The 26365-nt window shown below is 42.1% G+C and overlaps 1 protein-coding gene and 1 long non-coding RNA gene across 5 annotated transcripts in view; one reads left to right on the forward strand and one right to left on the reverse strand.

Annotated features, from left to right (window-relative positions):
- The first annotated feature begins 2808 nt into the window (after positions 1-2808).
- Positions 2809-26365, forward strand: part of LOC134296501 (uncharacterized) — a 70602-nt gene continuing 47045 nt past the window's right edge. The window contains exons 1-2 of one of the 2 annotated variants that reach the window (XR_010003277.1): positions 2809-3186; positions 14814-14934. This is a non-coding gene — a long non-coding RNA (uncharacterized LOC134296501). Of the gene's footprint in view, positions 3187-14810; positions 14935-26365 lie in introns of both variants that reach the window. The other variant, XR_010003278.1, reaches the window with a different exon arrangement.
- LOC134296500 (nanos homolog 2-like) lies at positions 22226-25330 on the reverse strand. Of its 3 annotated transcripts, XM_062971586.1 has the most exons (3): positions 24807-25330; positions 24639-24677; positions 22227-24552 (listed from the first exon to the last, which is right to left on the reverse strand). In XM_062971586.1, exons 1-2 carry the CDS (start codon positions 25326-25328, stop codon positions 24648-24650), a joined length of 552 nt encoding a protein of 183 aa, XP_062827656.1. In that variant the 5' UTR covers positions 25329-25330; the 3' UTR covers positions 22227-24552; positions 24639-24647. The 3 variants fall into 3 exon arrangements, 2 of the variants coding, with proteins under 2 accessions (XP_062827656.1, XP_062827655.1); XR_010003276.1 differs by having other exon boundaries at positions 22226-24552; positions 24639-25330; XM_062971585.1 differs by having other exon boundaries at positions 22321-24677.

Genomic DNA, 26365 nt, shown 5'->3' on the forward strand with positions numbered 1-26365 from the left:
TACATCACATGTTAAAAACAAGGAGATAAAACAGTTCTAGGCCAAAATAGAGGGCTTCTGTAGCTTCGTGGCAGAAGTATTCAGCAAGGTATCAATAATCATGGCAGAACACTCTCTAATTAAATTAAATGGGCAGACAAATCAACCCCCAAAAATTAGTCGTCGAAGGCCCTCTGGAAAAGCCAGGTTTTAAGGCTTTTTCGAAAGGCAAGGAGGGTGGGGGCCTGTCTAATCTCCCTTGGGAGTGAGTTCCAGAGGCGGGGGGCCACAGCAGAGAAGGCCCTCTCTCTCGTCCCCACCAGCCGCAACTGCGAAGATGGTGGGAGCGAGAGGAGGGCCTCCCTCGAAGAGCGAAGAGATCGTGCAGGTTCATAGGGGGAGATGCGGTCTCTAAGGTAGGTGGGTCCCAAACTGTTTAGGGCTTTGTGTGGAGGTAACAGGTAGAAATAAGCAAGTGGTACTCATTGTTTTGTAAGAACAAAACCTGTTTCCAACTCCCAGTAAGTGCAAACTACATATACAATGGAGAAGCATTGAACATGTATTTTTAAATGTCAGAGAACTGAACAATATAGTATTAATATCATGCCAGGACTTTAGATACAGTAGCTGTTCCACAATGTAGTCTTTTCCACATACACTCATTACTTAGGATTGGTTGGCCAATTTATCAAAATGGGCTGAATTTTAGTAGTACAGGGGGAAAAATTGCATCAGTTGCCACAATAAAAATGTGACAACTGATAGCAATTACCAGGAAATACACTAAGACAAAATAAAACTGGTATGGAACTTCAAAATAAACATGGGGAGTGCAACAATGAAAAGTGGCACATTCTGACATAATTTGCCAGTTGGGCTAAGCCCACAGTTGATGTCAAGCAAATTAGAATTGGGGGAGTGGATTCCATAAGGAAGGTGCCACAATCAAAAGGCCAGTCTCTGGTCACCACCACAGGTATAAATTAGGTTTTTCTGATTGATTGCCTGTCTCTTATGCTCCCAGACTGCTAGCTCTGCAAGTACATTCCTGTAACATCATCATAAATCTCTGTAATTACTGAAAAACTGCCTTTGGCCTCAAAGCAATGCCAAAGTGTCATGTGAGTGTAGCTCTGTCTGCAGCTGAACAGACGGAGCTGCTTGCAAATTTTTCACTTTAGGCCAAGTAGAAAAGGACGATAGGGTCTTAAGACAGTTCAGGTTCATTAGTCATAGCCTAAGCTGTCTGCAAGACAAGACACCACACCATCCAGACACACAAAGGAAAAAGGATATAGAATTGTTACGAATTTGCAAACCAAACTATACATCTACAAAGGAAAAGGGATGTGGAATTATTATGAATTTGGAAACCAAACTATGAAAAAAGAATTGCTGTGTTTTCAAATCAACAATCCCATTAATACTGAAAAGAGAAGTGTGAAATGAAGATTCCTTTTGTGGGTACCTACTCTGGTTAACTTAATAGTAGCAGCCCATGCCTACTAAGTGTTGGGGAAGAGCTAAATTGTCTTCAAGACCTAGTCAAGCAGGTGTAGTTTTCTGTTTAGCCATCCTCCAAAGAGCCAACATAGTACATGGTTTGAGTGTTGAACTAAGGCTCTAAGAGACTAGGGTTTCCCTTCCAGCTGACTTCGGCAAAAGCCAACTATTGTCGCCTTTTTTGCTTGTGTTCTACCTTATTAACATCTGACAACATGTGATGTTGCTTGGTCACACAGGTCCTGGCTTTTGTCTGTAAAATGCTGGAGTAAATTTGTTATTACACTACTTTCAAAGGACCCTCTAGAATAGTTTGGAGTGTGACAGGAGTTGGAAACATCTCAACAGAAATCCACTCGTGCAATATTGGATCTCACCCATGGAGTCCTATAAATTATGGCAAATGGAGGAGAGGAAAGGAAAGGATGAGAAGACCCAGGAAGGAATGTATGGAGTGACCAGTCTTCTGGGTTGCTGTCTCACAACCCTAGACATTGAAAAAGTTGAAGACCAATCAGGTAAAATAATGTTTGTGGTTCCCAGACATCAAGGGAGAAGAAACAAGTGACAGTTTTCATTTCTTCACTCAACTGTTCCTCTGAAACCCAACTGAATGGAAAGACAGATGGACGGGTCCAAAGGTTTGGTCTTCACAGTGCCTCAGCTCCTTTGGGTTGGCCATAGTCCGTATTCTGGATCAGGTTTTCATTTTACATGTCTAATTGCTTTTCCATCCAGTTGCTTTTGGTACTGGAAGGGATTTTGTTTAATAGATCAGTTTGTGTTTGTGGAGCCATTTGTAGATGAAAATATAGGAAACCTTGTCCTTATTATTTTATTTAACTGAGGAAGCAAAAATAAACATCAAATAGTTCTGCGTTCTAGTCAATATGTGAACAGTAATTAAACTGTCAACAGACAATGTGGTGCCATTGATGACTGTGGCTCCTGAATTGTCATAACTTGGCTTGGTTGAGTTCCTCTATACTCAAAGATTTGGCCACATTGGTCTGCATGCCCTTTATACACTTCTTCTGATTGTAACTTTATGTTTCGATCCTTTTGCATTCCCCTCTCCTTTCCTTTCCCACTATCTGGGACACTTATTAAAGCTGTCCTAGTCAGTTCCCCAAATGTCTTTAGTTGGATTTTTACAGGCTTCTTTCCCATGCCTGTTGCTTGATATATCCCTATATGAAGATATCTGGGACATTGTGGAGCACCCATGTATCAGTATAACGTTGTATATGGATGTTTCACAGTGGCCTAAGTCCAATTGTTAGCTCCAAATGGAACAGACCTCTTCGGTCAATGAAGCATACATAAACGTGCATTGAGTTAATATGATGCCATTGATTCAATGGATCTGCTTCATTTGGGACCAACAATTTTGAGGCCTGAATGTTTATATATTATGGGATCTCCATGCTGACAAACTATTCCATTTTAATATATTACTTATTGAATTTATATCCCACCTCTTTCCCAAGATGGACAGAGAGAGTTTCAACCTGAGGCAAAAGATAGTCATTGGGTCTGTGATGTCACAGTCTTTCTGTCTGCAATTGGTTAAGTAGATATATGCTGTCATAATTGGGCTCAATGACCATGGTTTAGATAGCTGGATACCAAGAGGTGCATTAACAAGTAGTGCCTTTGTAATCTGACTATTTTTTTCTCATGTAGAAGTTCATCTCAGAGGTAAGCTACATATGGCAATTAAAAAGCAATAGTTTCATATCTAAGGACTTCATCACACACGATGAATTATAATCCCAGATATGACAGTATAGTGCCATTTCATTTTAAATTGTAATTTTTATTTCAGTGAGTTCAGGGCACATTATAAGTTTTTCTATTGTTTACTGACAGGACAACCTTATGAGATGGCTTAGAGGAAGGTCATCCAATGAGTTTCACAGATGAGTGGGATTTGAATCTGGACTACTGTGATCCTAGTGTAGCCACTACACCTTAGGGATAACTAGTTGGGCTGAATCAGACCTGATCCAGCTGTCCACATGGCAAAAGAATCCAAGATCACCACAATTTCTAGGAAACATCAGAGTTTTGCCTGGTTTTGCTTAGCTCAGAGCAAAGTCAGTTGAAGACCAAAAGAAAAAAGAAAAGAAGCAGAAACTACATCATCTGGACTGCCAGCTTTGGGTGAATCCATTTTTTTCTTGCTGATATGGACATGGCCTGAGTTCAAGTGGAAAAGTAATTTCTACTTTGTTAATTCAGCAGAGAGAAGAAGGAAGGAGGAGTGGTGTCTTACCCTTCTCAGAAGGCTTAGACAAAAGCAATCTGCTGCACTCTTTCCGAGTTTATGTATTTTTCTTCAATAATATCTTTTGCCATCTTGATTATATTCTGATGTTACTTGGCCATATATATCTTGGTTTTCATTGGAGGAGACTATGGTGTTCATGCTATGAATGGTTACATGACTATGGATGGGTACATCAGCCCATGTGGCTCTCCTACCACAAAATGATGGTAAGCTGAAAGGGACTCATTCAAAGAACAGCCAAAAACTCCTGTTTCCTCCACTGATGAATCTGGAAGATCACACCATGGAGAGCATGAACATACAGTTTATTTTCAAATCTCAAGTATATTTTTCTTCGAATGCCTTAATTATCTTGACTGAAAATAACAGAAGGTGTGAAAGGTCCTCTTTCGGAACATGGCAGTCTCACCTGGCTTCTTTCACTGGAACAGGCAGAAGTCTGGAGACAATTGTCCAAGGTTCCATTATCAATGGGATGGTGGGCAATTTGTCTATTTCATCCTCTGTGCCAGTAATGTTAACAACTCACAACTCACTTGGCCTCCTAAGCTATAATTCACAAGTGGCCTGTGCTTTGCCCCTCTAGAGAATGCTGTCTTTGTGTCCTTGGAGGACAGGTGGGGTTGTGTGGGTTTGTTAACTTAGCTATAGATTCCAAAATAGACAGTTTAGAAAAGCAAACTCCTGTAGAAAGTGTGGGGTGAGAGGGCAAAGTAAAGATTTTTAGCTGCAGAAAAAATAAGCCAAAGCCTGACATTCTTGTTTATTTGTTTGTTTACTTTATGATGGTTCTATGGGTCATTTATGGCTCATAGCCGTTTGGTGCTTAAAAACCCAGCAATACCTATGAGCTCATTCCTGCATCTTCACCTCAGTCTCCTCCAATTCCAAGCATTTTGGTTTGAGATGTTGTGTATGCAGGCAACTCCTTACATAGTTTCCACAGAAGTTTTACAGTATAAATCCTTCAGATCAGAGTAGTTAATACATTGCTGTTCATTAAAAACCCAGCACTTTGCCTGGATAACGCTTAGAATCATAGAATCATAGAATCATAGAATAGTAGAGTTGGAAGAGACCTCGTGGGCCATCCAGTCCAACCCCCCGCTAAGAAGCAGGAAATCACATTCAAAGCACTCCCGACAGATGGCCATCCAGCCTCTGCTTAAAAGCCTGCAAAGGAGCCTCCACCACAGCCCGGGGGAGAGAGTTCCACTGTCGAACAGCTCAGTGAGGAAGTTCTTCCTGATGTTCAGGTGGAATCTCCTTTCCTGTAGTTTGAAGCCATTGTTCTGTGTCCTAGTTTGTAGGGCAGCAGAAAACAAGGTTGCTCCCTCCTCCCTATGACTTCCCCTCACATATTTGTACATGGCTATCATGTCTCCTCTCAGCCTTCTCTTTTGCAGGCTAAACATGCCCAGCTCTTTAAGCCACTCCTCATAGGGCTTGTTCTCCAGACCCTTAATCATTTTAGTCGCCCTCCTCTGGACGCTTTCCAGCTTGTCAACATCTCCCTTCAACTGTGGTGCCCAAAATTGGACACAGTATTCCAGGTGTGGTCTGACCAAGGCAGAATAGAGGGGGAGCATGACTTCCCTGGATCTAGACGCTATACCCCTATTGATGCAGGCCAGAATCCCGTTGGCTTTTTTAGCTGCCGCATCACATTGTTGGCTCATGTTTAACTTTTTGTCCACGACGACTTCAAAGTCTTTTTCGCACACACTGCTGTCAAGCCAGGCATCCCCCATTCTGTATCTTTGCATTCCATTTTTTCTGCTGAAGTGAAGTATCTTGCATTTGTCACTGTTGAACTTCATTTTGTTAGTTTCAGCCCATCTCTCTAGTCTGTCAAGATCGTTTTGAATTCTGCTCCTGTCTTCTGGAGTGTTAGCTATCCCTCCCAGTTTGGTGTCGTCTGCAAACTTGATGATCGTGCCTTCTAACCCTTCGTCTAAGTCGTTAATAAAGATGTTGAACAGAACCGGGCCCAGGACGGAGCCCTGCTTAAATGATTTCCTGCATGAATCCCACTTTCATTCTCTTCACTCGGTTAATGCACTGAGCATGATAAGAAGGAAATTCTATCATCCAATGAAGGTCTTTTCCATTTATATATTTATTTCATTGGGGACATATAGTATTTACAGAGCCGGTCCAACAATGAGGCGAATTAAGCAGTCGCTTCGGGCGCAAAACATACAGGGGCGCAGCCGAGACTGCTTTTTCTGTTGATTTGTTGTAAAACATGATGTTTTGGTGCTTAATTTGTAAAATCTTAATGTAATTTGATGTTTAATAGGCTTTCCCTTAATCCCTGCTTATTATCCAACATTTTCGCTTATCCAACGCTTTTATTTTTCAGTGATTGGTTGGGGGGGGGGGGGGGACAAAATTCTGTTCACCTACACTTGAAAAATACCTAGGGCCGGCTCTGGGTATTTATGATGTGATACATACAACTTAACGTAATACAGGAAAGAGCAACGTATGGACCATCAGATGTTGTTCAACTGCAGTTCCTATCAGCCACTGCCAACACAAACAATCTTCAAGTCTGATAGTCTAACAACAACTAGAGGTTCACAACTTGCCTACTTCTTATGTGAAGTACAGATGTGACAAAATATTAAAAACGTCAAATAACATGTTTGCCAAATGTTTGTTCCTCTTTTCTATATGCCAGAGAAGTGGGGAGTAAGATGGGCAATTGGTGTTCTGGGAAAGGAAAGAGACCAGAGTGGTGGTTAAAGGACCAGAAGGCAGTACCTGAGCTGTGTAGACTCAGAGCTGAAGAGGAAGCTTAGTCAACTAACTCAGGTCATCTAAACAACAATAATCTCTGAATAACATAAAGCAGGAGATAAATGAGATGTTTTGAGGAGAGGTACAGGAGTTTTGAGGAGAGAGACACCAGATTATCAAGGAGAGAGAAGCAGCTTCTGTTATCTGCAGAACCTGTTTGATGTTTGTCTGTTTGCTGGAAGATGTGGCAAACTACATCTGAAGCAAGTGCAAACAGGTTTCTTTGTTGGAAGAGAAGATCGAGCAACTGGAGGCCCAAATTGCTACACTTAAGGGCATTAGGGAGCTTGGGTTGTACTTGGACACAGATCAACAGACCATCCTAGCTATGCAATGCACATCTAAAGAACCCAAAGGGAATGGCTATGAGGAGGTCACTTCAAATGTGGAGGAAGTCAATGCTTGGCAGAATGTGGCACATAGAAAGAGGGCGACTAGGCATCGTTCTGTGAATCTGGAGTTACACAGTTGAATTGAAGTTATCTCCCCAGTCAGAGATGGTGAGGAACTAAAACATATTAAGGAGGATGAGAGATTCTTGGGTACAATTGAATGGACTGTCAATGATGGATGCACACAGAATGTCTCTGAGGATGAGGTCAGTTCACAAACACAGAATCTGGAGTCACAGAATCAACTAGAAGCTAACTCCCCAATCATAGAGGATGTAGAACAAGAACATGCTGGGGATGATAAGGGGTTCTTTGACACAGCTGAGTAGATTGCCCAAGATGAATCCATGGGGGGTGTCTGAGGAGGGGGCCAGTTTAGAGCTATAGAATTCAATCAGAAAAAAATGAAATGTACAGATACAGTATAGGTGACGCCTGGCTCAACAAGAGTCCATGTGAAAAAGATCTTGGAGTCTCAGTGGACATGGACAACAAGTTGAACATGACCCTACAATGTGATGCTGCTGCTGCTCAATCACACAGTCGTTTCCAACTCTTTGTGACCTCCTGGACCAGTCCACGCCAGAGCTCCCTGTCAGCTGTCGCTGTGCCCAGTTCCTTCAAGTTCATGCCAGTCACTTCAAGGATACCATCCCTCCACCTTGCCCTTGGTCGGCCTCTCTTCCTTTTTCCTTCCACTTTTCCCAGCATCATGATCTTTTCCAAGCTTTCCCGTCTTCTCATGATGTGGCCAAAATACTTCATCTTTGCCTCCAGTATCCTTCCCTCCAGTGAGCAGTTGGGCATTATTTCCTGGAGGATGGACTGGTTGGATCTTCTTGCGGTCCAAGGCACTCTCAGGATTTTCCTCCAGTACCAAAGTTCAAAAGCATCTATCTTCCTTCGCTCAGCCTTCCTTATGGTCCAGCTCTCACATCCATAGATTACTATGGGGAATACCATTGCTTTGATTATGCAGACCTTCGTTGCTGGTATGATGTCTCTGCTCTTCACTATTTTTTAAATTTATTTATTTATTTATTTATTTCTCACATTTATATCCCGCCCTTCTCACCCGAAGGGACTCAGGGCGGCTTACAACAGTGGCAACAATTAGATGCCCATAAAAACCAATATAAAACAGCACATAAAACAGTCAAAACTATTAAAAGGTAAAGGTTTCCCCTGACGTTAAGTCCAGTCATGTCTGACTCTGGGGGTTGGTGCTCATCTCCATTTCTAAGCTGAAGAGCTGGCATTGTCTGTAGACACCTCCAAGGTCATGTGGCCGGCATGACTGCATGGAGCGCTGTTACCTTCCTGCCGGAGCGGTACCTATTGATCTACTCACATTGGCATGTTTTCGAACTGCTAGGTTGGCAGGAGCTGGAGCTAACAGCGGCCGCTCACGCCGCTCCCGAGGTTTGAACCTGAGACCTTTCAGTCTCCAGCTCAGTGCTTTAATGCACTTTGCCACCGGGGCTCCTTAAAACTATTAAAATACATTATGAATTAAAAATATACATTTCAAACATTTTATCAAGGTTGGCCATTGCTCTCCTCCCAGTAGATGTCTTCTGATTTCCTGGCTGCAGTCTGCATCTGCAGCTGATCTTTGCACCTAGAAATATAAATTCTGTCACTGCCTCCACGTTTTCTCCTTCTATTTGCTAATGTGATGCAGCAGCTAAAAAAGCCAATGGGATTTTGGCCTGCATCAAAAGGAGTTCAGATCAAGGGAAGTCATCGTGCCGCTCTATTCTGCTTTGGTCAAATCTCACCTGGAATACTGTGTTTTCTGTTATCCTGGAGACTAGGACTCACCTGAACATTAGGAAGAACTTCCTGACCATCCGAGCTGTCCAGCTCTAGAACTCACTGCTTCAGAGTGTGGTGGAAGCTTCTGGGGGATACTTTGGATGTACTTTTCCTGCAAGACACGTGTGGTCTCCACCACCTCAATAATTCTATGATATATGAGACTGTGCATCTTAGTTTGATTTAATCACAAAATAATTTAAAGGGGGAAGTATACAAGAAATACGGGAGATTTCTGAATGCGGAATCTATTCTTCACTTGAAACTTCCTCATTCACAATTTTTCCAGGGTGTCTAGACATCGTAATCTTCTACATGTGATCACCAAGAGAAAAGTCAAAGGCCCAGACAATATTTTGGATTGGATGGTCAATGGTAGCATTAGGAGATGTCTGTCTGGAAATACCTTGAATTTCCCCCTACCTCACCACAACAAGCAGAGGATTAAAAAGTCATCTCCATTCCCTTAACACCAAAGGCTGGACAAATCATGTTCCTCAGGGTCTTGATTTTAACCATCCAATTCTGTCCTTATGGTAACTAAATATAGAACCATAGAGCTAGAAAAGGAGGTCAAGCAGGTCAACCACAAATCATCTTACATTTCCCTTCTTATTTCATCGTATTTTCCTGGTGAAGCCTCACTCAATTTCTTTATCAGGCCCCAAAATTGTTCCTCTTCCAACATCACTATATTAATGTGTACCAAGTCCTGCACATTGTTAGAGTTATGCCTTCAAGGATAAGTTAGGTTAGGTTGGATAGGTTATTTCTGTCATTTAACTGTCTGAGGACTAGAAATACTGTTAGGTTCTTGTTGATAAATGTTCTAGGCTTCAGCAATCACAAATACCCAGCATGAGCCAAAGGTCTTACCATTTCACACAGGAGGTGAAAATTAATGCTCTTGTCATGAGACATGTAGGCGCAAAGTCTTTGTATATAACACTGCCACTTTTTCCTTCCAAATTATCAACCCTTCTGAAGAATTCTTTGGGGCCGTGTGATGGGATATCTTATATATATAAAAACCAAGGTATCAGTGGTCACCTCGATCCTCCCAGGAAAATCTCCTATACGTATCAGGCCCTAGGGAGGTACACCTGGAAGCTACAAGGCGTAGAGCCTTTTCGATCTATGCTCCAATTCTGTGGAACTCATTGCCTCCATATGTTAGAGCAATATCGGAGTTGCGACCTTTTGGAAAAGCGCTCAAGACTTGGCTGTTTGGTTGTGCATTTAAGTAAATCAGATCTAATTTGCCAAATAGTCACTGTTGAATGTTTTTATGTTGAATGTTTTTATGTTGAATGTTTTTATGTTGAATGTTTTTATGTTGAATGTTTTTATATTGTGGAATGATATTTTAAATTGTAAGTCGCTCGGAGCACTCTGGTGGAGAGCAACTAATTAAGAAATAAAGTGAAGTGAAGTGAAGTGAAGTGAAGTATTATGTATTGCATATGTATACTGGTTGGTTGGTTCCACCAAGACTCATACATGGCTTGATGGAGCTGGACCCAAACTTGGCACACATTCCCTTCAGTAACCTTTGTCTTTGGCTAACTTCAATTGCTGCAAACTGAGTTCAAGTTGTAAAAAATACTTTGCATCAATTAGCTCAGTAGGGGGAGAGGAGAAGGAGTGGAAATGTTCCCTTCCCTGTAGGCTCAGTTAAGAGCTGAAGGTTCTTCCTCATTCATAACTTTTGCAATCTTGATCCCATACTGATATTGCTTACACTCCCACATTTGCCCCAGTTTTTATCTGTGAAATGTGAGAGTATATGGGGCTACAAGTCATCCAGAGAGGGCTAGAGCAGTCTTCCCATGCCACAAAGTCTCCTATCTCTCCAGGAGCTGAGGGTAGACATTTACAGTCTTAAAATTCAAGCAGCATTGGTATGGTAATGGGGATTTTGCACGTGCAGAACATTTCTGGGATAGAGGCCCAGGACGATGAAATTTCCACCCCAACACAGAGATCAAGGGAGGCGAGCTGGTTACCTATGTGCGGTTTCTCTCATTCATGCCTTTGGCTTTATTTAGCATCATGGGATGTATCTGGGTCTCACTCGTGCCAACGCTACACTGCTGTAACTCCATTTCTCTCTGTTTGCTCTGGTGTTCACATTGGGGATTGCAGAATCATGCAGCATATATTGGTATCAAAGGCAATGCTAGCAGACAAGGGATGCCTGTGTCTGCAAGGAAATATAAATAGAAAACATTTAGTGCTGCGTTCTGCTGGGGGATGAAGCAAAGCCACCTCTGAGGTTAAATAAATGATTCGTAACTGGTAACAGAGCATCTATTCATGTCTCTGTTTTAACGCCTGTGTCTATAGAGGTGTAATGTCATAAATGGAGAGCTTGGAAAGTAGGCATTTGGCTTAAGGAAAAGGCTACCATTTAGCTATCGATCATAAACCCAACAATTCACATGTGCACAGTTCTGACCTATGGCACCTCAATTTCCACCATTCAAAAAGCCCCATAGCAGAAGAGAAGTTGCTTTTGCTGGTGATGTATTTTTAAGCATGCCCAGTTGTGTTTCATTGATGTCTTTAAGAACAGAAGTGTGGGCATTCAACAACTCTGGATATATGCTTGTCAACTAAGGAAGAAGTACCAGTCTTGAAAGATGAGAGAAATTTATTTCACAAGCTCCAAAGATCCCTACTTTCATATGTCTCTTCTTGGAAGCTGATATTTATCCCTGGCAAGTTACTGAAACTGTTTTGTACTTCTTTTTGCCTTTCACAAACCTTAGTTTCTAAGGAAATCTGACCCATAGTCTTCCACAATATGAATGACGAGAAAATTGACATTTAGGACACTACAGTGCTAAAAAGATATGCTGGAGGTATCTGCTGTCTATTCTGAATTCACTTCAAATGTCACTTCTATGACTGCTGGCACATTAAACTGACAGTCGTGCTTGATCTGCCCTCATGCAAAACTGAGTTGATTTCCCAGCATTGCACACCCCAACAGTTTACATGCCGGATTAGAAGTAGCAGTGCCAACCATACTGACATTCCCCCTTCATTAATGGGGTGGGACTGCCTCTTTCAATATTATTTTGTTTGAGCTTCCTACCACTCTGTGGTACAACCCATAGCTTTCTCTCTTCACTTGCTATTTACGGTCCCTATAATATTAACAGTAATTCACTGGCCTCTGTTTGTGCTGTGTGTTCTTTTCTGTGCAGCAGGGGAAGGAATTAGCTGACTCTTTTCATAGCCTTCCAGCTACAGATCCTGTGTGTTTACCTTCATCTCTAGGGACTCATATGTTTTGTTCTTGAGATCAAGGGGCAGCCAACGACTTCTAACAGGCAGGCAGGCAGGCGTCGGGGACTATGATGCCATCAACATTTTGATACAGTCAAGATAGGAAGCCAGTCTTAGAGCAGGTGCCTCAGTACTTCATTGCTTCAGGTGGAAACCACTATTGATATAACATTTTCAGAGGAAGACCTTGTAATTATTACAGAAATATGAACAGAATGTTTCTAGTTTAGTGGAGAACAGTATATGTGTGGATAGTGTCCTTATGTGATTTGATGCATAATTGTATCAAAGTAAGCCTATTAAACTTTCTTAAACTTTTCCTCACGGGACCCTTTTTGGCCTGATAAATTTGTACACGATCCTGGGTATATAGGTATGTGAAATAGATATAAAAACCAAATCTTTGCTGATAACAAATCAGCATTTGCAAGGCTTGACAAAACAGGCTGGTTTTTCTTTTTCAAAGTACAGCTGAAGCATCTTCTGCAGAGTTCACTACAAACACAGCACAACAGATTTGTGTAAATATCTAAAATAGACACTAGGTGACATTCAGAAAACTTTTACTGTGGCCAATTTTTTGTGATCCCAACTTTGAACTAAGGGGACCCTATCTGGGGCCTGGACCCACAGTTTAGGAAGCGGTGTATTATCCTTTGCAAAAACCCCAGGTTTAATAATAATAATAATAATAATAATAATAATACAGTAGAGTCTCACTTATCCAACGTAAACGGGCCGGCAAAACGTTGGATAAGTGAATATGTTGGATAATAAGGAGAGATTAAGGAAAAGCCTATTAAACATTAAATTAGGTTATGATTTTACAAATTAAGCACCAAAACATCATGTTATACAACAAATTTGACAGAAAAAGTAGTTCAATACACAGTAATGCTATGTAGTAATTACTGTATTTACGAATTTAGCACCAAAATATCATGATGTATTGAAAACACTGACTACAAAAATGTGTTGGATAATCCAGAACGTTCGATAAGCGAGTGTTGGATAAGTGAGACTCTACTGTAATAATAGTGCGGTTTTCTGGCATTGTATATTTCTGCCGCTTCTGTGACTGTTCATTTGTATTTTGATTCCGTAGCCCACTTGTCAATGGATGTTGAGACTCAGCAGCATCCACCGCGGTCCTTTTTATCCTGGGCAACGACCGAGCCAGTATAGACTTTGTTTTGGTTTGATTTTCCATAATGCTAATGGGTTAGGTGCTCTTAGTTCTACTCCTCAGCTGAGACCTCTCTGGCTTGGTTGGACCTGCCGGTAGTTACATTACCGCCGGCACAGCTCTCAGCATCATTAGAGCAGTCAAGCCACCCCACAACGACAAAGTGGCATTTGTTCTTGCAGCCGAGGAGCAAGCCACAAATGCAATTAAGGCCAAGACCGAAAAATCAGCTGATGACCCAAAATGCAGACTGTGCAAGGAAGCTGACGAAACCATTGATCATATCCTCAGCTGCTGTAAGAAAATTGCACAGACAGACTACAAACAGAAGCACAACTATGTTGCCCAAATGATTCATTGGAACTTATGCCTCAAGTACCACCTCCCAGCAGTAAAGAACTGGTGGGATCACAAACCTGCAAAAGTATTGGAAAATGAACACGCAAAGATACTGCGGGACTTCCGAATCCAGACTGACAAAGTTCTGGAACACAACACACCAGACATCACAGTTGTGGAAAAGAAAAAGGTTTGGATCATTGATGTTGCCATCCCAGGTGACAGTCGCATTGACGAAAAACAACAGGAAAAACCCAGCCGCTATCAGGACCTCAAGATTCAACTTCAAAGACTCTGGCAGAAACCAGTCCAGTTGGTCCAGGTGGTGATCGTGCCAAAAGATCTCAGCCGGCATTTGGAAACAATAGACATTGACAAAATTACAATCTGCCAACTGCAAAAGGCCACCCTATTGGGATCTGCGCCCAAGGGATTATGCAAACAGGGTCACAGGGAGGTGGCTGCCTTCATTTATAGTTTGATAATATAGGAAATATTTTATAAACTACATATAAGAAATGGATACAGTACACAATGAGAAAGATACAAGTCATGCAAAAATCATAAATTGATACAATTTATTAAATGGTTAGATATGATAGAGTTTAAAGGGTACAGCTGTTGCTAGGTCCATTCCCAATCTTCTAAATCTTTAGAACTTCACAATTCTGGACCTCTGGTGTTTTTAATAAAAGGAAAAATCACATATATTTATTTGTAGTCTCTTATTGAACCATAACTCTTTTTGGGGGGGGGGGGCATGGCTTGACAACAAGCTTAAGCCTTTGCAGTTGCAATAAATCTACATGCCACAGGCTAATGGTTAAAGGAGTAAAATAACCAAGTACTAGCAAAATCAAGACTAGTAAAATCTATGAAAAAACCATAATTATTGCTTGATGTAGTGCTCAACTGTCTTCTTTGTAAGATCTTATAAATGTCAATATATTCAAACTTCTTCTTTGGGGAAATTTGATAAGGTGTGTTACTTCTCTCTCAAGTTAGCCTTTGCCTTAAGGTTAGATTCCAGACCCCTCTGAAAGAGTGACTTTCCCAAAAGAAATGGGTGTGCCATGTAAAAATCCAGAAAGCTGTCAGTTGGAAATGTCCCAACCCCACTGGCCAGGGTGCCCCAATATGACTTCCTTGCAGGCTAAGGGAGTGACCTCACACAAAGCCGCCTTCTATCTTTGCCCAGCAGGATGAAAGAATGCTGAAAAATGCAAGCTAGAGGGTCCCGTGGCTTCAACGGTGACTGGGCTGACTGGAAGAAAAGGAGCAAAGAGGTTGGATGACACAACCGGATTCCAGCCTGAGCAAAAGTATGGCTAGAGGCAAAGGGAGGGAGGGCGGGAATGAGGGTGGAAGAGAGAAGGGGGGCAGGATGTGTTCTTTGGCATCAGGCAAATCTGGAATGCATTCCTCTGTCTCAGGTGGCCTAAGGTCTTCTGGCGAAGACGGGACAGAGTGAGTTCAGTTGCTCTCTGTGTGTCCAAGGGGGGCTAAACACTGGGTGGACAGCCAAGTTGATTTTCTATGGGGTTTTCCAGGACTTGTCTTTTCAGAGGTTTGGTTATTGGTCGTGCAAAATGTCTCAGAGGATCCAGAGTGAGAGACAGAAACAAAGTTGGACTGGCTTTTGTCCCAAGGCAACTCATCACCTCCGTTTGGCTTGCCTGCTGCTGTCAGGTAGAAAGAATGAATGGAAGGCTTTCACTCCACGTATGACACACATACATGCACACACATACTCACCATCCTGTTACCAAGCTGGATCTGACATTTTGTTTAGGACCTCTTCTTAAATATAAAAAAGAAGATAACTAGTGGGGGAATGGTAGTACAACAGAAGAGAGATGATGAGAAGGAAGACAATAATAGCCAGTCCTCCACATTTTCTGGGGCTAGGGGTATGGAAGCCCTCTCAAAATGAAACATTTCAGATAAAGGAATTCCTTTTTTTAAAACAGAAAATTCCTGTCTAGGAATTTCTAAGTCTTCCACCACAACTCTGTGGTCAATTTTTGCTGGAAGCTGACCATAGAATCACATTGGAGCACCTAAGGATTTTTAGAAATACAGTAGAGTCTCACTTATCCAAGCTAAACAGGCCGGCAGAACCTTGGATAAGTGAACATCTTGGAAAATAAGGAGGCATTAAGGAAAAGCCTAGGTTATGATTTTACAAATGAAGCACCAAAACATCATGTTAGACAACAAATTTGGCAGAAAAAGTAGTTCAATATGAAATAATGCTATGTAGTAATTACTGTATTTATGAATTTAGCACCAAAATATCACTATATATTGAAAACATTGACTACAAAAATGCGTTGGATAATCCAGAATGTTGGATAAGCGAGTGTTGGATAAGTGAGACTCTACTGTAACATTTTTAGGACCTCATCACATTAAGAATGGGATTCGTCACTCTTTGTGGCGAATCCAGCAGGCCCCGGTGTGGGATGTGGGGAACCCATCTCCCCACATCCCACATCTCCCACCTTGCCACTCATCCCATCCCATGGGAGGTAGCTTCTGCCACCTGGTTTTCCTCCATTATTGCCTATGCAACACAGGAAATCTCCCATGTTGCGCCGTGGCGGCTTACCATGCTTTCACTTCACTTGTGTCATGAAGCCTCACTGGAAGTTGATTGACATTGTGGGTTGGAAGGGATGACTGTACAGTACAAATGTGTAGGGATGATTGTACAGTACAATCACCATATCCACAAGGGATACATTCCAAGAACCCCCATGGATGCCTGACACCACAGATAGTGAACACTGTACTTTGGCTATACTTCAGGCAGAAGCATAACAGAATTGTACTGGAGGACCTAAGGATGCCCACAAAGACCTGTGTCTTGGGAGTGTGGGTAAGTGAAACCATATCAAATCTACAGATAAAGGAAGGGGTCATACTATATATAGTTTTGTTTTGTTTTTACTCCCCCGCCCTTTTATTACTTAACAGTAGATATCAGGAGCAGTTTAGAGTTAACAGTAAGTCCCAAGTTAAAGATTAAGGACCTTGGAACATGTGCCACTGAAATCAGGCAGTATTGCCATGTTCCCGCAGCGTGCATCCAAGGGGCATGGGGACCTGTCATCCCATGTGCTGCACTGTCCCAGCTTCCCCTTTGCCTCATCACATGAGGGAAAGCCTCCTTGACCCGGCTTGACCCATCTTTCCTTATGGAAGGACAGGGAGCCTCCTGTTGTTTGCTACTAGCAATTTTTCTGCAGCAGCAGCAGGGTTTTTTTTCTAGTTCGGCAATAATAATAATAATAATAATAATAATAATAATAATAATAATAATAATAATAGGTTTGGATCATTGATGTCGCCATCCGAGATGACATTCGCATTGACGAAAAACAACAGGAAAAACTCAGCCGCTATCAGGACCTCAAGATTGAACTTCAAAGACTCTGGCAAAAACCAGTGCAGGCGGTCCCGATGGTGATCGGCACATTGGGTGCCGTGCCAAAAGATCTCAGCCAGCATTTGGAAACAATAGACATTTACAAAATTACGATCTGCCAACTGCAAAAGGCCACCCTACTGGGATCTGCGTGCATCATCCGAAAATACATCACACAGTCCTAGACACTTGGGAAGTGTTCGACTTGTGATTTTGTGATACGAAATCCAGCATATCTATCTAGTTTGCTGTGTCATACAATGTTGTTGTGTCAATAATAATAATAATAATAATAACAACAACAACAACAACAACAACTTTATTTTTATACCCCGCCACCATCTCCCCGAAGGGACTCAGGGCGGCTTACATGGGGTCATGACCAGGTAAAAACAATAACGAAGTAAAACACATCAAATGAAAAAAGGTGCAGTTATAAAATTTTAAACATTAACATATAAAGATAAAATAGTAAAATAGTAACTTAATAAAACATGATTGAAACACAATTTTTTTAAAGTGCACCATATAAATTTGTAGACATGAGGTAGCTGATAAAGTGCTGTAGATTCGTGAGAGAGCAACTTGGGATGGGAATAAGCCCTATGGATATCAAATTGACAAGGCCAGAAAAGTGCAATTGATAGGGAAATGGTCACAGATGCAAGATTTATCATGGAGATGGGCAATCCTTAGCCAAAGGCCTGTGTGAAGAGCCAGGTTTTCAAGCTCTTCCTGAATGCTGCCAAGGTAGGGGCCTGGACCCACTCTGGAAATACTTTTCCGGAGTGCAATAGGAGCCATTGGGCTACATGGCTGAACTGAAAAGAAACCATTGCCACCCCCAAAATCAAGCTCGTGTGAAGAGGTCAAAGGGCTAAGTTTGGGAAATTTACTTTTGGGGCTCCCAGAATCCCCCACCCACATGCCCCAGTCAGCATGTCCCCTTTCCTGCATGCTGACGGGAAAAATTAAAGCTATTGGACACCCAAAAAGAACATTTACAGGGTCTGGAATAAAGATGCTTCAGAAAGTTACCAGTCAAAAGGCTTTGTGTAAGTAGCCAGCAACTGATTGCTCTATGTTGTTGTTGCTTTTAATACAAATACATACATTATGTATGGAAAATAGCGGCACCTGGATTGTGGATTGTGTCTTAGCCAGAGTGAATGCAGGATAGTCACAGTCTAGTTTTGCACCTGAACAAACAAATAAAACACACTCTTGCAGCAGATGTGTCAGACTGTCAGGAGATGCTAAGGAATATCAGAAATTTCCCCACTCAGGTGAGCCAGGGAACTACAGCTTCCTCTTCAACTGGTGAGACTTCTTGATTGGGGAATATTGGGTTATAGCTTTTTTGTCTCGCCAGGCACTGATCCACAGGCATTCGGAGGCCAGTATCGGTTACTTGCTTAATGGGTCTTGGTATCCGCGGTGTGGGTTTCTGTTATCCACAGTCTGGATCTCACTATCCGCGACTGCCTTAAATTGCTCGATTTCATTATGAAAATATTTGCTGCAGTTTTTACATGGATTCTCTTAGTTTCTTCTCTGCTTTCAGAGCTCAGCACAGTCCAAGGAGCATTTGACTCTAATGATTCTTAATTGGTTTCCTCTTGGCTTTCTTCTTATATTTCATAACCTTCTAATCTCAGCTGCAGTCTTCTTCTCAAGCAGCTGGGCATTGAAGATCTCACCTCTGCCAAAGGCCCAGAGCTCCTCAAAATCTGTAGGATATTTTCCAAAAGCCCACTTCACAAATGCAATGTGAGTTTGGACTAATTAGCTCACCCTGTTAACTATGGGAACTCCTTATTATCTGAACATTTCAAACCGTCTTCCCTCCCCCTAAACAAACCAGTGAAGCAGGAAAATATCCTTTCTTCTATCAGAGAGAAGAACCAAGCTTGAAATTGAAATAATGAAGTTTTAAAAGCAGTGCACATTCCAGGAAAGAAGCTGTTTTAGGCCAATTGCTACAGTAGGCAACCTGGGTTCTAGCTTGTGTAGATTTGCTCAGCAAAAATAACACTGCACTTTGTACAGTGTTCAGATGAGCATTAAGAGTGTTTAGGGTCTCTTTAGGTGTTTTTAGGAGCCCCTGGTGGTGCAGCGGATTAAACTGCTGAGCTGATGAATTTGCTGACTGAAGGGTCGGCAATTCAAATCCGGGGAGCGGGGTGAGCTCCTGCTGTTAGCCCCAGCTTCTGCCAACCTAGCAGTTTGAAAGCATGCAAATGTGAGTAGATCAGTAGGTACTGCTCTGGTGGGAAAGTAACAGCGCTCCATGCAGGCATGCCGGCCACATGACCTTGGAGGCATCTACAGACAACGCCGGCTCTTTGGCTTAGAAATGGAGATGAGCACCAACCCCCCGGAGTCGGACATGACTAGACTTAATGTCAAAGGGAAACCTGTTTTTGGGTGTTGGGCACCAGTTTAGGGGGGTTTCGTGCCTTTTTGATGATTTAAGCACCTCTTTATAGGTGTTTAAGGCCTGTTACGGCTATTTAGCTTCTGTATCAAAATGGGGTTGATTTGAAATTTGGAGTGTGGACAGCAATACAATTTCCGTGCAATGTGTCACAGGTAGCTATGGTACTTATAGGGGTAAATTCTGGGAAGTTCTGTGACGAAATAATCTGAATTACAACTGAGTTATTTTTGTAGTGTAATGCCCCCAGCAGACGGGCAGGGGGGAAAGTGGGGGAAAGCAGTCGTTCCCTATCGTCTTTCCCCATTTTCTGGGATAGCCTGCCATCCCATGTCCTTTCTCCTTCTTCTGCCCATCTTTCCCTGTTTTACCACTTCATCACATAACTTAAATTCCACTGAGTTCTACACTTAAAATCTGGTATTCCACTGGGTTCACTACATTTGTTTTGGTTAAAGTGCAGTTTTTGAGTCTTTTAAACATGGAGGGCAGCATTTTTTCCCAACGTATCAGAAAGAGGTGAGGAAATGGATTTTTCTCAAAACTCCGGATGTTTTGCCAAATTTCAAATGAAGTAGCACTCATTGCTCTCAGGTTAGTATCATCCAATTTGTGGGAGGGGAAATTGGGGGAGAAGTCAAAATAAACTTTTTGGGGCAATTTCCGCCATTTCCTTTTGCTCCCCAAGCAGGAAGGTTTGATTGTAAGCTACCACATAATGCTTCTACTTCGCAAAAAAATAAAATAACCTTTTAGGGTACCTTTTTCCTTCCTTCCATGATTTGTCTGTGACCTGTGTTGGGAGGGACAGTGCTGTTGCCATTCCAAATGGGTTTTCCATTCCTTTTCTCTCTCTCCCTCTCTGCTGTTGGGAATTGTGGGAGTTGAAGTACCAAAAAGCACCGAGAGGAATGGTGGGCAGGGCGAAATGTCTGCAGTGTGGAATTCTCTTCAATGAAAAATACGCAAGACAACTTAGTGCTCTAAACTGTGTGATTGTAAGGTAGGAAAAAAACTCATTTTTATTACAGAATGGAGTTAGACTGAACTCTCTTCTCCTGAACACTTCCCAGTGTAATCTGATGAAGTCCTTAAACCATTTGGAGTCAAATATTACCCAACTCCTGAAGACGGCTTTAGAGCTCCATTTCTATGCACTGCAGAAACGGAGCCCCACAGAGTCCCTCCAGAAGTGACCTTATGTCATGTGATGGCCTCCATGGGACTTCTGTGGGGCTCTGTTTCAACAGTGCATGGAAACAGAGCTCTAAAGCCCTCTGCTGAGGTTATAAGCAAGTTGCTACTCATGATCTAAGAGGAAATTGTAATGAAATACCTACACAGCTATTATCAGTCAATCAATTGGGGCCACTCTTCAGAGAAAGCAATTTGCCAAGAACCAAAGTACTGGCTGAATTACCTATGGAAAGAAGACAACGGGCAGGTGGGGATGAATTTCCAAAGATCAAGGAAGAATCCTGATCCTATAGGAGACCATTTTAAAACTTCATACTTCAACCTATGCTGTTTTCTTAAGTGTATTCTCAACTGGCTGACTTGGTGCTACTTGGAGGGCAAGACCACTCAAGCCACTTTGGAGGAAACGTATCAAACTTTGTGTCCCAAATGCAAAGGGAATTGTATGATACTGTACTAATCAAATGGGCTCATGAGTGAAGGACATGGTAAGTTCTCAAGACCAAATGGATTTCCATTCTTCCTCAATGTGAGAGAGCTTAGGAAAGCTGGGGGGGGGGGGGGGGGGAGGTCCTTCACAATTTACCGTATATACTCGAGTATAAGCCGACCCGAATATAAGCCGAGTCACCTAATTTTACCACAAAAAAACTGGGAAAATATTGAGTCCAGTATAAGTCGAGGGTGGTAAATTTCAGAAATAAAAATAGATACCAATAAAATTACATTAATTGAGGGTAGGTTAAATGTTTCTGAATATTTACATAAAGCTCAAATTTAAGATAAGACTGTCCAACTCTGATCAAATCATTATTCTCATCTTCTTCAATGTAAATGTGCTTATGTATCCTTTTAATAACACAGTAGAGTCTCACTTATCCAACATAAATGGGCTGGCAGAATGTTGGATAAGCGAATATGTTGGATAATAGGGAGAGATTAAAGAAAAGCCTATTAAACATCAAATTAGGTTATGCTTTTACAAATTAAGAACCAAAACATCATGTTATACCACAAATTTGACAGAAAAAGTAGTTCAATACACAGTAATGCTATGTAGAAATTACTGTATTTACGAACTTGGCACCAAAATATCACGATGTATTGAAAACATTGACTACAAAAAAGCGTTGGATAATCCAGAACATTGGATAAGTGAGTGTTGGATAAGTGAGACTCTACTGTAATAGAGTAAAATAATACATGTAATAATAATAATAATAATAAATACAGGAAAATAATACATGTAATAATAGAGTAAAATAATAAATGCAATAATAATAATAAGATCAGAGTGAAATAATAAATGTATTATTAATAATAAAAATAGAGTAAAATAAATGTAATAGTAGCAACAATAATAGAGAAAAATAATAAATGTAATAATACCAATAATAATAGAGAAAAATAATAAATGTACCATATATTCTCGAGTATATGCTGACCCAAATATAAGCCAACCAGGACCCTCACCCGAGTATAAGCCAAGGTTTTTTTTTTTCATTCTTAAAAAAAGGGCTGAAAAATTAGGCTTATACTCGAGTATATACTAGGCTTGATCGATCCATGAAAAATTTGATTCTAAACTCGTTTCAAAACTAGAGGGGGCAGTTTTTCGTTTTTGTTGCTAATAACGAATTTGGCCCCCAAAATTTTTCGAAATTAATGAAAATTCGTTATTTTCGAAATTAATTCGTTAATGGCGGACGCGCATGCGCGGTGGCCCAAAAACAGCCCGAAGGGGGGGGGACTTAGGGGGCTCTCCCGCCCTCATTTTTTGAGTGATCTTCTTCAAACTTGGTACAGTGGTAGAACACATTTAACACTGATAGCTCACCAAAATGTGGAACGTTTCCCTTATCCTCTGATTTTTGGCAAATTTTCATAGCTTTTATAATGAACCATTTTTTAATAATTGCAGAAATCTGTTCCTGGTTTGAAAGTCTTATTTCCTGTTAAATTGGGTTGTCTTTACTGTGAAAGTCATTGCTCTACTTTAGAAACTTTGTTTTTGTGGCTGAAACTTTGTTAAATTGGTGTAGTCCCTGCATGTGTGTGTGTGTAAAGGTATCCCTTGACGTTAAGTTCAGTCATGTCTGACTCTGGGGGTTGTGCTCACCTCCATTTCTAACCCCAAGAGCCAGTGTTGTCCATAGACACCTCCAAGGTCATGTGGTCGGCATGACTACATGGAGTGCCATTACCTTCCCGCCACAGCGGTACCTATTCATCTACTCACATTGGCATGTTTTCAAGCTGCTAGGTTGGCAGAAGCTGGAGCTAACAGCGGGCGCTCACTCTGCTCCCGGGATTTGAACCTGGGACCTTTCAGTCTGCAAGTTCAGCAGCTCAATGGTCTTTGCCTTGGCTGCCTTCCAGATCAGGCTTATAACCAGCCTATTATGGGCCACAAATTAAAGAAAATTCAATCCCATTTAAGCACAACATGAACAGTTTTGATGCCAAAACCATAAACTCTGTTTATTAAACTCTACGATCCAAACTTTAGAACAACTTGCAAACAATTGAAGGTTAGACCACAGTAATAATAACCAATTCTATTCCTTTCCAAAATTTAAACATAAAATAGTATCTTTCTTTCCAATAGCATATAAACTTTTCCTTTCTTTACAAAACAAAATTCTAGACAGTAGCCATTTAGAAGATATTTCTATATTTTCCCTGCAAAGGATAGGGCTGCATCCCTCTGGAGACACACATGATAACCCGGACATGATATAAGGCACTTATATACGTTAAATAAACATGATGTCATTGCATATATAAAAGAAGCATGATATTAGGCAATTATAGTTGCAAATAATATAATTAAACATGTAAAAATTATACATCCATACATAAAAGAAACATGTAAAGTAACTGCATATATAAAACACAATATAAAATATGATATAAGGCAATTACAGATGTCAAAGGAACGTGATATTACATATGTAAAAAACATGATTATATGTATAAAAAAGCATGATACAAGGTGTCAGGATCTAGGCTGCTGGGCACCAATAACCATACACTGAGGCCAGATTCTATCTAATATCTTTATTAAAGGAATATATAAAGTCAATAAAAACAAGTGTAGAATAAAGTTCAGAAGCAGACCTTTCAAATGAGGCCAAATATAGTCCAGCAGATTATTGTCCAATATGAAATATTAGAGTCCAAAGATTATAATCCAATAACCGCAACACACGCTTTGCCAAGCAAAGCGTTGGGAAAACAGAAAAAGTCTTGAATCCAATGAAGCTTGACACAAGGCTGAAAGTTACTTGGAACGTGGCTGGAGCTGTGGCTAAAGGCAAAGCAACTTGAAGCATGGAACAAGATCTGTGGTAAATCCGTGAGACGAGGACAAGGCTTGGAACTAGATTCAGGAGGCAAGGAACAGGATTCGAAGTCCACACACACATGACCTCTCTCCAGGAGCTGACGAATTGACTCCGCAAGGAATCCTTCGCGCAATTTCCCTATATTGGGTCTCGTTTCCCCAAACAACAATCACTTTCCCTAGAGAACAGGGAGCGAAGGAAACCAGCTTGCAGGTGCAAGACTCCCCGTATTTTCTCAGGGGAAATACTTCTAATCAGTGGCATATTTGGCAGCAAGGCGAGCAGTACTTCTAAATTTTTCTCTCGATCCTCTATCAGTCGTGTAAGCCTGTTTTCTCCCATAAGGGGGAGAGTTCCCACCAAGGTCAGGTTTAATTGGTTCTTGGACTAGAACTTCAGGCAGCTGCCAAGGCTCTGACTCCGACCGGAAATCTGGGGAAAACTCCATATTTTCCTCCTCATCTGCCACAATACTGTCAGGAATAGGACTGCAGGGCCCATGAATCATCACACTAGGCAACTGACACATCTAAAAGAAACACAATATAATTAACCTAGGTACAACAAATGTGAAAGAAGGCAACAATATACATAAAAAAACATTTCTGGACTCACAAATGTAGTCTAAGAGAATTGGGCTTCCATTCTCCAAACCTGAAACAAAGTGGGAGGAAATGTAAAGAGTGTTAATGATGCTCGAAATCAAATGTTGTTCTTTTACAAAGTCAAACTAAAACTAAGAATAAATGCTTCGGTCTTCTCCTGATCTTCTTATCTCCTCACCTTGCGTCCAGCCGAGTTACGTCCGCACTTGCGATACAGCGACCTCTTCCCTTGGCTCAGTGGGCAGTATTTTAAAGTATGGGCCTTTTCGCCCGTGGCACCGCAGAGCGGACAGGTGTATTTGCGCAAGATGGGGCACTCCACGGTGCCGTCCATCCCCTTCAGCCGGTGGGACGAATAGACCTGCTTGGATTCCCCGTTGTGTTTGCAGAAATTGCAAATCTCCTTGTTTTGGGAAGCCTGGCCATTGGCACTACCTTTGGAGCTCTTGCTGCTGGAACTGCTTCCATTAACCCATTGTGATGCTGTTTCAAAGTTGTCCTCGTTGAGGACTAGCTGCATGTCGTACTCCATTGTGTCCAAACTCTGAGATGGAAATGGGACCTTCTTGCGTTCCGCGATGATCTCCGTAACCACTTTCGCAAGGCTCAGATAGCCCTTCCATCTGTCAAAAGGGTTCTGTGCAAGATTGCACCAAGGGGTAAAGAACGACAGCCGCGAGAGAAGACAGAGGCGGTGCATCGTGGGAAACACGTCGACCACATAGGCCGACAAGGCCCACACGTTGAAATACTAGGCGTGCCACCGTTGGCCGGCACGCTTCCCTGTGAGGAAGAAAGAGGGGCCGCCGCCCCAAAGGAGGCTTCTGTGCAAAATCGCATAAAGGGGTAAAGAACGACAGCCGGCGAGAGAAGAGAGAGGCGGTGCATCGTGGGAAACCCGACCACGTAGGCCGAGAGGCAGCAAAAAGAAAAGAAAAGAAAAGAAAAGTAAGAAAAAAGCCACAGGCGACAAGGCCCATACATTAAGCCGGGCCGGCCACTGTTTGCCGGCACGCATCCCTGAGAGAGAGAGAGAGAGAGAAAAAAAACCAGAGGACACCGCCCCAAAGGAGGCTTCTGTGCAAAATAGCATAAAGGGCTAAAGAACGACAGCCGGCGAGAGAAGAGAGAGGCGGTACATCGGGGAAACTCGGCCACGTAGGCCCGGCCGAGAGGCAGCAAAGACCAAAGAAAAGACAGAAAAAGCCACCGCCAAAAAGGCCCACACTATAAAATACTAGGCCGGCCACCGTTGGCCCGCACGATTCCCAGACAGGAAGAAAGAGGGGCCGTCGCCCCAAAGGAGGCTTCGGTGCAAACTCGCATAAAGGGCTAAAGAACGACAGCCGAGAGAGAAGAGAGAGGCGGTGCATCGGGGGAAACTCGGCCACGTAGGCCGAGAGGCAGCAAAAAGAAAAGAAAAGAAAAGAAAAGAAAGAAAAAAGCCACAGGCGACAAGGCCCATACATTAAGCCGGGCCGGCCAATGTTTGCCGGCACGCATCCCTGAGAGAGAGAGAGAGAGAGAAAAAAAACCAGAGGACACCGCCCCAAAGGAGGCTTCTGTGCAAAATAGCATAAAGGGCTAAAGAACGACAGCCGGCGAGAGAAGAGAGAGGCGGTACATCGGGGAAACTCGGCCACGTAGGCCGAGAGGCAGCAAAGACCAAAGAAAAGACAGAAAAAGCCACCGCCAAAAAGGCCCACACTATAAAATACTAGGCCGGCCACCGTTGGC

This window comes from Anolis carolinensis, chromosome 2 (assembly GCF_035594765.1).
Source record: "Anolis carolinensis isolate JA03-04 chromosome 2, rAnoCar3.1.pri, whole genome shotgun sequence".
Lineage (NCBI taxonomy): Eukaryota > Metazoa > Chordata > Lepidosauria > Squamata > Dactyloidae > Anolis > Anolis carolinensis.

What these genes read in the sequence shown, in the direction of transcription:
- LOC134296500 (XM_062971586.1), bottom strand. Translation starts at nt 25,328, where the DNA reads ATGCACCGCCTCTGTCTTCTCTCGCGGCTGTCGTTCTTTACCCCTTGG. An exon ending in GTAACTCGGCTGGACGCAAG is followed by an intron (nt 24,678 to 24,806) that starts GTGAGGAGATAA and finishes ACTTTGTTTCAG; the next exon opens with GTTTGGAGAATGGAAGCCCA.